At 35.0% G+C, this 13,732-nt stretch overlaps 1 protein-coding gene across 1 annotated transcript in view; it reads right to left on the minus strand.

The window, feature by feature from the left end:
* The window catches only part of LOC129225066 (tyrosine-protein phosphatase 69D-like), a 331,748-nt gene that overhangs the window by 296,403 nt on the left and 21,613 nt on the right, over window positions 1-13,732 (minus strand). The window contains exon 3 of the mRNA XM_054859614.1: window positions 6,043-6,275. Within this exon, the coding sequence (XP_054715589.1) occupies window positions 6,043-6,275 (233 nt within the window). The remainder of the gene's footprint in view (window positions 1-6,042; window positions 6,276-13,732) is intronic.

Below are 13,732 nucleotides of genomic sequence, written 5' to 3' on the forward strand. Positions count from 1 at the left end.
TTGGGATGCTTTGGTAGTCTAATGATATGTTTGGTGGAAGTGGGCGCGCTAATAAGGTTCCAACTTGAGAGGCATTAAAATTAAAATTATATTTCAGGTAAAAAGGTGGAATACTTAAGTTGAAAACTTGAGGGAAGTCTTTCCCCTTACGTCCACCTTCGACTATACCATTAGGTATTGATACAGGTGTAACAGGCAACAACAAACGTTTTAGAGCCCAACTATACAGATTACTGCAGACACGTGTTTCGGGGTTTCAAGGAACCCTTTTTTCAACACAAAATAGTGAGATTGTGGACGTAAGGACATTACTGGATGTCTTTAGGGACCATTCATTAATTACGTAAGGGTCCCGAGAGGGAGGGGGGGCTTCAAACCCATTCTCACGCAATATTTTCCAAGTTGATGTTTTGCATTTGAAATTGTGCAGTCAAGTGGTTTGACGGGAATTATATATTTTATTTGCGTTTGGAAAATAAAAAACTTATTAGGATGAGCTGTTTTTTATTTGTTTTACGAAGAATGAATCGTGTAAAACATGATAAAAGAATCGCACTATGCATAGCATGTTTTATTTTTAATAATTATCGCATCATACACAAAAAAAAAAAAAATGTCGAAAAAACATTCAGTCTAGATTTCAATTTTTTAGTAAATATTTCATTACACAAAAAGGATTAATTTAATAATAGTGAATTTAATTTCGATTCCCAGTGATGTTAGATTTGTTATTTTATTGTTTTGAAAAACGGAATGGAATCAATCTTACCTAAGAATAGGGGGAGCGGTTTGAAAAATCTTACATACTTTTACATGGTGGGAGGGGGGTCAAAAAAATGCCAAAATCATCCTTACGTAACTAATGAATGGGTCCTTGCACGCAAAAGCTTACTATTTTGTTCAAAAAAGGGTACCTTAAAAACTCCAAAGCACGTTTCAGCAGTACTCTGTATATTTAGGACACAAAACGTTTGTTATTTCATGTTACTTCTCGGCACTAAGGTATTTACTTATTCCTTAATAAAACAAGTGGTTTACTTCTTGTGTATTTCCTTCCTATGGGTGCAAATAAGAGGGGAGAGGGGGGGGGGGAGTTTTGACGCAAACTGCGGGATTGTAATTTTTAGGGGATTTTGTCTCATTTGGGGGTATTGCTCTTGGGGAAGAGCTTCATAGGTGGTGCGCCTTCGCTCTTGGGATGGATAGATTTGGAATGATTTTAAAATACAATGAATGCTTTTCGCTTGCTTTATTCGAATGGGGTTATAGTTGAATGTTTGGCGTCGAATTTTCGATAATTGAGAGATTCCTTAATAATCAAACGATATTTTTCGAACGAAAATTGTTTATTATCATATGAGCGGATTTATGGAGGGGTATGTGTTGTGTGAGTGGCGGATACAACGGGAAAATCATGGGGGCATGTCCCCCCACCCTAAACCGTCGACAACAGTATCCGTACACATTGTGTTCAAATACTTCATGCATAAAATGTCAACGGTGACAGTATCTTTTCATCTCATTAATTATTTTTCTAAGTAAATATTTGAACTACTACTTCGTTTCATTGCTCATGAAATTAATTCGCAGCGTTTATTCCCAATCAGGTGCCTTATTCCTGACCGATTTGGTGCTTTTTATTGACTCCCAAACAGATTCAGACATTTTTCGTACCAAAAACGGGAATTTCGTTCATGGGCGTGGGGGTGGGGGCTTTCTTCAACATGAGCCCCTCTCCCCCAAAAAAATGGTTTTCTGTATCCGGCCCTTTAGTGATCTGGTAGTGAAATCTTGAAACAAAGAGTAGAGAAACGCTTTCCATACTGTTTTGAACTTGACAATTATTAAGATCAAATATGTACAATTTTTATTAAAAAGTGAGGGATAACGATAATATGGGCGGGTCTTTGGGCGACACTAGCAGGTTTAAACTTGAGAATTGTTAAACTTAAAAATATATTGAACCAGTAAGTAACCAGTCGTGTAATTGAAAATTTAAGGTGGTCTTAGGTCTTTTTCGGATTATTGTTTCTTAGGGGGAGGGAGAAATTTTCATAAAATGCGTGCCATTGCTCACAGGGACAGACGGACACCCCTGTCATTCTCTAAAGTTTCAGAATCAAATAATAGCTTCTCAAGTGCTTTTTTTCGAATGGGGTTACTCAGAGAGCACACTTTGTTGAGATAAAGGTTTTTAAAACGATTGTTAACGCTGTGACAGTCATGTTAAAACGTTTGTGAAACGTTTAAACGCAATGTGTTTAAAATGCAGTGGTGCCCATTCCCCCCCCCCCCCTGACGATGACATTCATCTCTCAAATGCGACGGAGAACCCCCAGAACGAGAGCCCCATAAAATAAGACTAAATGCCCTCTTATAAGTTACCCTCTCCTCTTCAAAACTTTAATGGCATGGTCTGCGGCATGAACCCCCCCCCCTCTGCCCTCTCAATCGTGGGGGATCCTTGTTTAATATATTGCTTGTTGTCGAATGTTCGGTTATCGAGCGTCTCGGATGATTTGAAAACCGGATACGTACTCTGCTTTTTAGAGAAAGTTTGTAATCAATTTGAACCTTTTTGAGGACCAACGCACAGAAAATCAAGCGCAGCTATGAAACTAAGTTCCGAAATGGACCGTCGCGAGCCAAAGCATTTTCAGCATCAACTTTACAATAAATAAATAAATAAATAAATCTCATACAATCAGCACATCAATTGACTCCAAATTGTTAAGTTGAGTGAATAATATACTAATCAACATTTATGAAAATATAAGGAATATCACATTGAAAATATAAGGAATATGACTTAAACAGAAGCGGGTAAAACAAGAAAAACATTTAAATTCAACTACGCACGCGAAAATAAATGCTACGCACAAAAGTCATAAATATCTTACGTATGGAATTTGAAAGAAAAAAAAACTGTATAAAATGTTATTTTTATTTTTTAAAAAATGGGCCAAAGAGTGGAAGCTAATATTAATTCCACACGACAAACTTCCATATTTCTTTTTAATGCATTCAGAAATATTTCAACTTTACTCCCTACACTTTTATACTGTTATTACATATTTCCCAAGTCAGCGAATGAAAAAGAAAAATAACAAAGAGCGAATCAAGAAAGAAAAAAAATAATCATGAACTTCAATGCAATTATTCAAGCCACACTTTCAATGCGCCGGGAATCCCAATCTGCTGGAAAACGCAGCCAGAAATATTTTACCCGCCCTCCACATGTATCAGTCAGATAAATATAATTCCACTAATAACAAGAACATAAAAAAAAGCAAAGCAATAAATAAGAATAAATGAGTCCTTTTGCGCAGAGAGAGCAACGATTCCCCTACTTGTTTACAATATTAACTTTGTGTTTGAGTGCCCGAAACCATTTGAAATAACCACGTGATATCTGAGAATCATTAGTTTAAATACATGACCGTTCGAATAAATCACTCAAAATGAATGTAAAAAAAAAAAAAAAAAGAGAAATCAATCCGTTACAGAAATTGAAATGAAAGGGGGAGGGGGGTGATACCATTTCAATCGCTACGGGGCGTCCCTTGAGGGCTACCAACAGTCAAGGGCACATTGCCAGTTTTCTAGCCGCTACCAATAAACCTATAAAAGTTTATACTAGTCCGAGCCGGGTCGCCCAAATGCCGAACTCCTAGTTTCTGACAAGCTAACAGGGAATCTCGTCGAACCAGCATCCCCCAAAGATTGCGACCCCTAAATGAAGACTAAAATCTATCAAATTGACCCCCTGAAACAGTCTTGCGTTTCGAACTTTTCTGGAGGGTAGGGGGGCAAGGGTGTATCTGCTCATTTTATCGGAAAACAACAAAAAAACTAGACCCACTGAAACGTAAAAACTAGATTTTTTCAAGGAATTGGGGGAGGGGGGCAGGCCGTTATTTCGAACTTTACAAGAGAGGAGGAGGGATTAAAGAGTATCCTACGAGTTGCATATTATGCCGAATAAGAGTAAGAATTTCATTTATATGAGTACAATAACTTCTAAAAGCCAGGAGGGTTCGCCCCTTATTATACCCCTAAATGATAGGCTTGATGGCACATTCCTATTTCGAGCGCACCCCTGCCAATACAACTCGGGAATTCAACTGTTCCAAAAGTCAAAGGTATCCACCCCCTCCCCTTCGCAGGGCGATGGTGCACCCTCTCAAATGTTACGGAGCATCCGTCTAGAAAGAGCTCCTCCCTCCCAAAATGCGATTTAAAAAACCCTCTTAAAAAACCACTTTTATAGAAATTTCGGTTTCGCAGGCAGCGCCATGGACCCCCCACCCCCTCCCGAAAATGAGATTTAAAGAACCCTCTCAAAAACCCAGCCCTAAAAATTTTAATGGCACAGGCTGCGCCATGCCCCCACCCCACCCGAAAATGAGATAAAAAACACTCTGAAAAAACCGGCCAATGGCGCAGGCCGCATCATGCCCCCTCCCCCTTATAGTGGGGCGCCCCTGTAGCAGTCTACTCAATTCTGGAAAAGCTCAGAAAATGAACTACTTGAGTGCTCGATTCAAACGTCTCGAGATCTCGATTTGAAACATCTCGAGATCTCGATTAAAAACATCTCGAGATCTCGATTTAAAAGATCTCGAGAAGTTCATTGCTCGAGTATTCGATTCAAAAGATCTCGAGAAGTCAATCGCTCGAGTACTCGATTCCAAAGATCTCGAGAAGTCAATCGCTCGAGTACTCGATTCCAAAGATCTCGAGAAGTCAATCGCTCGAGTACTCGATTCCAAAGATCTCGAGAAGTCAATCGCTCGAGTACTCGATTCCAAAGATCTCGAGAAGTCAATCGCTCGAGTACTCGATTCCAAAGATCTCGAGAAGTCAATCGCTCGAGTACTCGATTCCAAAGATCTCGAGAAGACAATCGCTCGAGTTCTCGAATTCAAAAGATCTCGATTATCAATCACTCGAGTGATCGACTTGAAAAGATCTCGATTATCAATCACTCGATTATCAGAAGTACTCGATTCCCGAGATCTCGATTATCAAAAGATCTCGATTATGCCCATCACTAGTATAAAGTATGACCTGTATATCGTCACCTCAGAACAAGAGTAGGATATCTTATTGTTATTTCTGGGATTCGATATCTTACTGTTGCTCTAAGGCGACCATATGGCATCTAACAATGAAACTTGTAGGTGGAAGAGATAAAAAATTGAAAATTAAGTTTGATTTTTATGTATTTTGAAACTTCATTTAACTACCTTTTTAATGATACAAACTTCTTGATCGTGCTCCTATTAGAAGTAAGTTAAAATAAGCTTTAAATAAAATTTAAACCCATTTTGATGAAGTATGATTTTTCCCTTTAAATTGCAATATCTTGAAATGGTATTTTTGAAACTAAATGTTTCCTTTTCTCAGAAACTAAATTGCGTTAGGCTTTGAAATTTTTACCACCTATTCCATACATCTAATTACATATACTGAAGTAAATTTTTTCTCATATTCGAAAAATATTTTTTTATAGGGCTGATTTCGTGGTGCAAAATTGTCATTTTTAAAAAAAAATAGTGACTTACACAATAGAATTTAAAAAAAAAAAAAAATCTAAGCTTTTTTTTCTGTAAAATAATAGCGAACCTTTCTTACCTGCTGGAATGTCCTTCAGTGTAGAGAAAAGAGTCTATTTAAGGTACAGAAAAAAAAATCATAATTGTATCTTTAATCAGAAAAAGGTACATGAAACTGTGCAAGTTAACATTGACGGTATAGGGGATACTGACTCCCCTTAACAGGCCTCAAATTTTATTACTGCAATATTGTGAGCAAGATAGGCTCTTAAAGGATAAAAGTTTGCAACTTTTTTGTTTGTTTCGGTAATCCATTGCTTGATATGAACTTTAACTCGCTAAAACAAAAACAAGTTAATTCTGATTCATAAACCAGCAAAAGTTCTGGGATTGAATGTATTTTTTCCCCCTCCGTGTATGAATTCTTTAGTATGTATGACTCAGCCCTGGTATCAAGTTTTCCATGAATTATCCATGAAGTTACCTGAAAGGCGTAACATTCTCCTGGCTCCAGGCCGACGAAAATGAATATGTAATTCTGTTTCTCGGATGGCAGAACCGGGAGTGTTTCGTTGGCGACAACTTTCTGTTCTTGGCTGAGCTGGACTACGTAATTGCTGATTTCTGCGCCGTTGTCGTGGCTTGGCCGTCGCCAACCGAAGAGCAGAGTTTCATTCGTAGAAGCCATCATCTGCACCCACGTTATCTTGGGAGGAACTGCAAAAGAATACTCAATAAATATTCAAATCTAAGTAATTGTAAAATACATGTTTGGAATGGAATTTTTTTTAATTGAACATCACGGTTGCTCATTGGTTTCACTTCGCCATGGCTTCAACTTTTTTCATGCCGTCAATTGGGATGACTTTGCCAGTCCAAAGGTTGTAAAGTAAGAGCCCACGAGTGGCAGACCTACGTCATAGTATAAAGGCCCAAAATTTTTCTGCGTATGGACACCCCAGCAGGTAATAAAGGTTCGCTATTATTTAAGCTGAGTCGCGCTGGCTTTGGCAGGAAACAGGTAGCAAAGTTGCGTCAAAAACTGAGTCATTACATGTCAAGTGACCGCTTCGTTTCCACTCGAGGTATAATTTTGATACCCCCCCCCCCAAAAAAAAAAAAAAAAAAAAAAAATTACGCGCCAAATCTGGAACTCCCTACGGACTTTTTAGGGTTGGTGTTTTTTATTTAGGTGTTGCCAATTTAGGTTTCTTCAGCTTTTAGGTTTTTGCTGTTGCCAAATTTATTGTATTTTGTACCATTTTTTTGAGTTTTTTTTTTTTTTTTTAAAGTTTTGTGGCAACTATTTTTGGATTTCATATATGTTTTAGCGCCATTTCATTCATTCGCCATTTCTTTGTGAAGTGATCAAGCAGATTTCTGACTTGCTGTATTTTGCTGCAAATCTAGTTGTTTTTTCCAATTATATTTTTTTTCTATTAATTATTTTTATCTTTTAGCTTTCAATACGCCTACTGTATATAGTTTTGTTGAAAAGTTTCAGGGAATTTTGAGTCGGAAAATTGTAGTTGTTCTTCATTTTCGTCGGGGTATTTTGCTTGGCGAGGAAAAAAAGTCGCCAAATTTCCGATTTGGGGGGAGGGTATATACAAGTAGTTCCCCACTCGACAATCTCCGATTCTAACGAAATTTTATAGAGGTGCAGACATGCCTTTGAAACACATCTGTACAAATTTTCAGCTTCCAAGACACAAATCCTGAGGATCTAGGATCGGAAAAAAAGGGAGGCTCCAAAGTGGCGGATCAGTTTTGTGAAATGAGTTGCTTTTTTTGGCACGGTTTCCCTATTGGTGGCCATTTTGGAGCTGACTTTTTCTTTTCTTTGTGAGGTATCCTTGATCCTCATAATTTGTGTCTTGGAAACTGAAAATTTGCATAGGGTAACTTCAAAGATATGTGTGCACCTTTGTAGAACGCCCTCCAAATCGGGAATGGTTGGATGGGGACTATCAGGTCACGCGACACGGAATGAACCTATGATGCTTAACTTTTAGCAGCAATCTTACGCACCTTTGCTACCTGTTTCCTGCCAGATTTAGCGCGACTCAGCTTAATTAACAGCAAACCTTTCTTACCTGCTGTGATTTCATTACGAAAAAAAGTTTTGAGCCTTAATACTATGACGTAAGTCTGGAACTTATCGGCTCTTGAACTATTTATTGGTGTGTGTCATTTCTGAAGTATAGATGTAGTATTTACTAGAGCCGCTATATGGATAGGCCGACGCATCAGCTTAAGTTTAGCTGTTTTGAATCGGATTTTTCATTGTTGTACTGCTAGGGTTACCACAGCAAAGTTTTGGATTTCGCCAAATTTGCCGAAAATAACATTTTATTGAAAAAAAAAAACAATTAACCTGGCGCTAATAATTGCTCGCAGTGAACAATCACCAAACGCGATTACTCGCCAGAAAAGACGCGCTCCGATCCAAAATGGCTGATCTTAAGCTGATGCGCCGGCTCGTATATATAGGGGCCTTAGAAAAACCGAGTTAACAGATAAAACGTCACACTTTCTAGCTACCTACTTGGCGAACTAGAGGAGATCGCCAAAAGTCGCTGTTACTATCTGGTGCGTTCGATTCAAATGGATGAAAAACTCCGCGCAGCACCGCTCTTAAAAATGAAAATATTTAACAATTTCCGGAAATTATGAAAGAAGAAAAAAAAAAAGGTTACAAATGCGTGAGTTTAACCAACTAATCCTATTTCTAAAGCAAAGTGACGAATTTCACCCGAAATTCAGACACCTTGCTGTGAACTACTTTGCTTGCTCTCAGCTGATTTCTCCATTGCAAAGAAAGGTTGCAGCCGAGTATAACTGAAATTTTCAAAACAAACTGTAAATTTTAATCGATGAGCGTAGGATGTCTTTCTTTTATGCGTTCTTTTGTCTGTTTACTTTCGAAACTTACCAATGGGGACGTTTCCAAAATTTTAAAAAGTATTTTTTTTCTGAAAGAGCATGCTTAAAAGCATAGGATCTGACCATTTTTTAAATAATTTGACAAAGTTTAATATTAAAAAAAAAAAAAAACTTCAATCGGTGCGCTTCATTGTTTACGCTTCTGCCGATGACATCACAAATGATGAAATGCCATTCAATGTTGCCGTTCGCAGAACGTAATATTTAATTTGCTTTTTTACTCACGTGTACTGGCAACGATATGATTGATAGCAAGCGTAGAGCGCAATATTTAATTCGCTTCTTGATTATCATAACGTGGAAACGCGGCAGACAGATGCGCCAAATTGCATCATTTGTGGCGTCATCAAGACCACGCCTTGTCTGAAAAATCGGACATTTAAAAAAATTAATTAAAAAATAACTGTCCGGAAAATGAAAGTGTTTTCTGGGTCCATGGTTTTTTTTTTTTTTTAAGGTTATTCTATCAATTTTAATGACTAAAAGTTTGACTGAAGCTTTAGACTGAAGGAAACAACCCCATTCTCCCGTGTTCAATGGCGGACAGTGGTTGCTGCAACGGTCTTATGTATATCTAGTTATACTACACCTATATTCTGAAGCGTGATAGTAAACGAAATCAATAAACCTTTTAGTCAATACAGTTCTTTTATTTAAACGCAAAAATTTAATAAAGATGACAAATTTCCAGAAATGATAAAAACTAGCACTCCAGGAGAGGACAAATTCATCCCTAATATGGCAAATTCACCCTGGTAGGCGGTATCTATTGTCTCTCTGATTGGTAAATATCGAGTCAAGTGATCCATTTTTTTTTTCATTTGTTCATTTTTGAGCAGACAACAATTCTTTTCGCACCTTATTGATGCTTTTTTTTTTAAATTTATATATTTACTAGCAGTACCTGCACAGCTTTGCCCGTAGTAGAAAATTAAAAGGTCATTTGGTTCGCCTGTATGTTTACAAATACTGGATGATGAATTTCTCGCCAATTTGCTATGTTCATTTGCTCTCCCATGGTCGCATGGAGGGTAGTTTGCTCGCCCACGTCATGGTAATTTGCTAGTCCACGTTATAATGATTTGTCGTCCACGTTATGATATTGCTTTTAAAAACGTTCATAAAATTGGAATAGAAAAAGAACAAGTTGAATTTTTGAATAATCGCTTCGAGGTGCTCCCCCCTATGGATGCTACGAACTAATTTTGTGCCAAATTTCATGAAAATCGGCCGAACGGTCTAGGCGCATGCGCATAACAGACATCCAGAGAGACAGACTTTCTCTCTCAGCTTTATTATTAGTAAGGATTATATTTTTTTTTCGCAGGAGATAGAGCTTTTCACTTTTCATTTATACATTTTCTTCGCGTTAGTTACCATTATTATTATTATTATTATTATTATTTTTATAATTATTATTAATACTACTGCAGATTAGAAATCATTTCGCTTCTCAAAGCTCGAAGCATATGAAATGCGTGTTGGATTTCATAGCAGCTCTAACGTGCGTTAGAATCAATGAGGTAACCATTTTTGGTTCTAACGCTGCGCAATCACAGAGCTAATACGCGTTAGAGACATACCAAGTGTTCTATAAAATACGCAGTGGTTCAGCGATTACGCTGCGTAGGCAGCCAATATTCCAAATCTTCGAGTTGATCTTGTATTGTACCTCTATTGAAACTCAAAAATGATCATTTCATTGAAAATGATCATTTCTTTTGGATGAACGAAAAAAATAAAATAAAAATAAATAAATAAAAACCTAAGGAACACGACTATTGGAGTATAATTTTTGCACTCCAAGCAAAATTATCAATCATTGTTAATGAATAAAAAGTATTTTAAACTGACTGGAAAAAAAGTGCAGTTTTTTCGGATGAATCGAAAATACGCGTTGGATGTGTACATAATGTTTAAAGGTTTATTTTTCATCAATTAAAAATAAACAAATTAATAAAACCCTCTCAAAACTCTTTGATACACATTCGATATTTGTTGAAAACATACATTTCGAGTTCGCGTACTTGACTTTGATATAAACACCTTATTTATATTTTCCAGTCTAAAAACATCTATATCGGTTACAGTTAAAGCGATAATTAAAAAAATAAAAATAAATAAATAGATATAAACCTGCTATTTTTTTACTGATGACTGCCGTCATAAATCTTTGGCATAAATAACTTCTTTATGTATTCCAGGTTAATAACATCATATATCTTTTACAGTTAATGCGATAATTTTATTGTTCATCAATTAAAAATTAATAACTACGTAAGTATAAACCTGCTATTTTTTATTGATTAATACTCTCAGAAATCTTTTATAAAAATGCCATCTTTATATTTTCCAATTAAGAAACATCATGTATCGTTTACAGCTGAAGCGATAATTTTATTATTCATCAATTGAAAATCAATAAATAAATAAAAACCTGCTATTTTTTATTGATTACTGCTCTCAGAAATCTTTTATAAAAATGCCATTTTTATATTTTCCAATTAAGAAACATCATGTATCGTTTATTGCTGAAGCGATAATTTTATTATTCATCAATTGAAAATTAATAAATAAATAAAAACCTCCTGCTATTTTTTACTGCGATAATTGCTCCCAAAAATCTTTGATATAAATACCTTCTTTATATATTCCAGTTTAATAACATCATATATCTTTTACAGTTAAAGCGATAATTTTACTGTTCATCAATTAAAAACTAATGGATAAATATAAACCTGCTATTTTGTATCGATAAGTGTGCTCAGAAATCTTTTATATAAATGTCATCTTCAAATTTTCCAATTAATAAAACATCTTGCATCTTTTACAGCTGAGGGGATAATTTTATCGTTCGTCAATTAAAAATAAATAAATAAAAACCTTCTATTTTTTACTGCTATAACAACTCCCAAAAACATTTGATATAAATGTCTTCTTTATATATTCCAGTTTAATAACATCATATATATTTTGGAACTAAAGCAATAATTTTATTGTTCTTCAATAAAAATCAATAAATAAATAAAAACCAACGATTTTCTTACTGCAATAACTGTTCTAAGAAATCTTTTACATAAATGCCATCTTTATATTTTCTAATTAAAAAGCATCCTATATCTTTTACAGTTAAAGCAATTATTTTCACCCACATGAAAATGAAACTTTCAGACGAAAAATGTCAATGTTATGTTTTCAAAAATAATCTTAAAACGTTCTTGTAATTTAATTACAATCAATCAAAATACAAAAGAACGTCAGAATTGATAAATAAAAATGTGGCCAACTATTGTCTTTTTGCCAAAGAAAAAGATCGCAAATTTAATTGCATTAAATGGAATTCTTAAATTATATTATGTCCGATGATATTCTGACACTAATATAGATTTATTGTGTTATGAATGGGTTATTTACAAAGAGGAAGTGTACGCCATTTTGCCATTCAAAATGATCTCTCAGCTAAACCTTTTTACAGAACATTTTTTACTCCATTTTTGACGGTAGTCTGCATTATTAAATTTTCTCCCTGTCGTGCAATTTCGGCCATTTTTTATTCCATTATTTTTTTTCAATCTTTCCCGGGAAGCGTTTTTCAGTATGCAGCTCAGAAAAGCAATATATATATATTTTTTTTTGGCGGGAAGAGGTATTTTTTCTTTCTTAAAGGATGTTTGTATTCTATGGCGGTATTTTTTGCTTTAAAATTTTCGTTCTTTTTCTTTTGACTACTTAAAAGAAGAAAATGAAAATTAATTTCATATACAATATCAAATTTTTGTAAAAGATTATGAACTACCTTCTGGCTTTATATTAAAGTTTGATTTACATCAAAGTTGATGTTGATTTTTGTGAACTTTAATTTTATGAAAGAAAAATGCATTTCGTGGATAAATTATATTTCGAACGAAAATAGGCAGTTTCTCTTAACAAAATATTTTCATTTAATAAGACAAAAACTTCAGTATTATTAACTGCTGTAACATTTTACAGTTTTGACAACTGAAAATTACTACTAAATTTATTATTATCGATGACAATAATCTACTGACTGTGAAGCTTAAGCGATTAAAAAGTTTCTCCTGGCTTTTCCTGGAAACTGGATTTAGCTCACCTCAAAACGTGAAAATTCGGATAAATTTGAAATTTGAAAATGTTCGCAAATCCAATTACTTATTTTTTTTTCAGAATTCTTCTGTTTCTAGAATAAAGTTAAAATTGCATCAATTTGATGCAAAATTGTAATTCCGAACTTTTATATTATTTCTACTTACAGATCATCCGCAGAATTGGTTGGCACAAGTCCTGCGGACAAACAAAAATTGCGGAAAAATCGCAAAAAGGGATAAAATAAGGAACAAATAGGGAAAAAACTGTTCCTTCTCAAGAACTTTTTTCCCTCTCAGTTTTTTTTTGTTATTTCTTAGTGTTTCCGGAAAAAGAAAGACACTTAAAAATTTGACAGTTAAATTATTACACGTATCAACTTGACCCAAACAACGGCATTACAACAACTCTAAAACGGTGTAAAAACAGCTACGAATATAAACTTTTCTTAGGTTAAATTACGCTCTCTAGTCAAGGAACACAGTAGTACTTGCTATAATGTAATATAATTACTTAAACACCTCATGCAGTATTAAAAGCAAATAATAAAAAATTACTTAGATGCACAAAAACCAAAATAACTCTCACACAAAAAGAGTGGCAGGTTTTCCCTCGGACGTAGGTAAAATCAGCCTAAGTCTGTAACTTAATCATAAGACTCGCAATGGGTTAGTTTCCAAAAATTTAAAAGTATTTTTTTCTGAAAGAGCATGTTTAAAAACGTAGGATCTGACCATTTTTTTTGAATAATTTGCTAAAGTTTAATATTTTTAAAAAAATACTTAAATCGGTGCGCTTTCATTGTTTATATTTCTGCCGATGACATCACAAATGCTGAAATTCCATTCAGTGTGGCCATTCACAGAGCAAAATATTTAATTCGCATCTTTACTCACGTGTATTGGCAACGATAGGGTTGATAGAAAGCGTAGAGCACAATGTTTAATTAGCTTCTTGATTATCATGACGTGGAAACGTTGTAGAAAGATGCGCCAAAATGCATCATTTGTGACGTCATCAAGACCACGCCTTGTTTGAAAAATCGGACATTTTAAAAAGTTAATCAAAAAATAACTGTTGGGAAAATGAAAGTATTTTCTGGGCCCATGTTATTATTTTTGCTT

The sequence above is a fragment of the Uloborus diversus genome, chromosome 6 (genome assembly GCF_026930045.1).
Source record: "Uloborus diversus isolate 005 chromosome 6, Udiv.v.3.1, whole genome shotgun sequence".
NCBI classification, from domain to species: Eukaryota; Metazoa; Arthropoda; class Arachnida; order Araneae; family Uloboridae; genus Uloborus; species Uloborus diversus.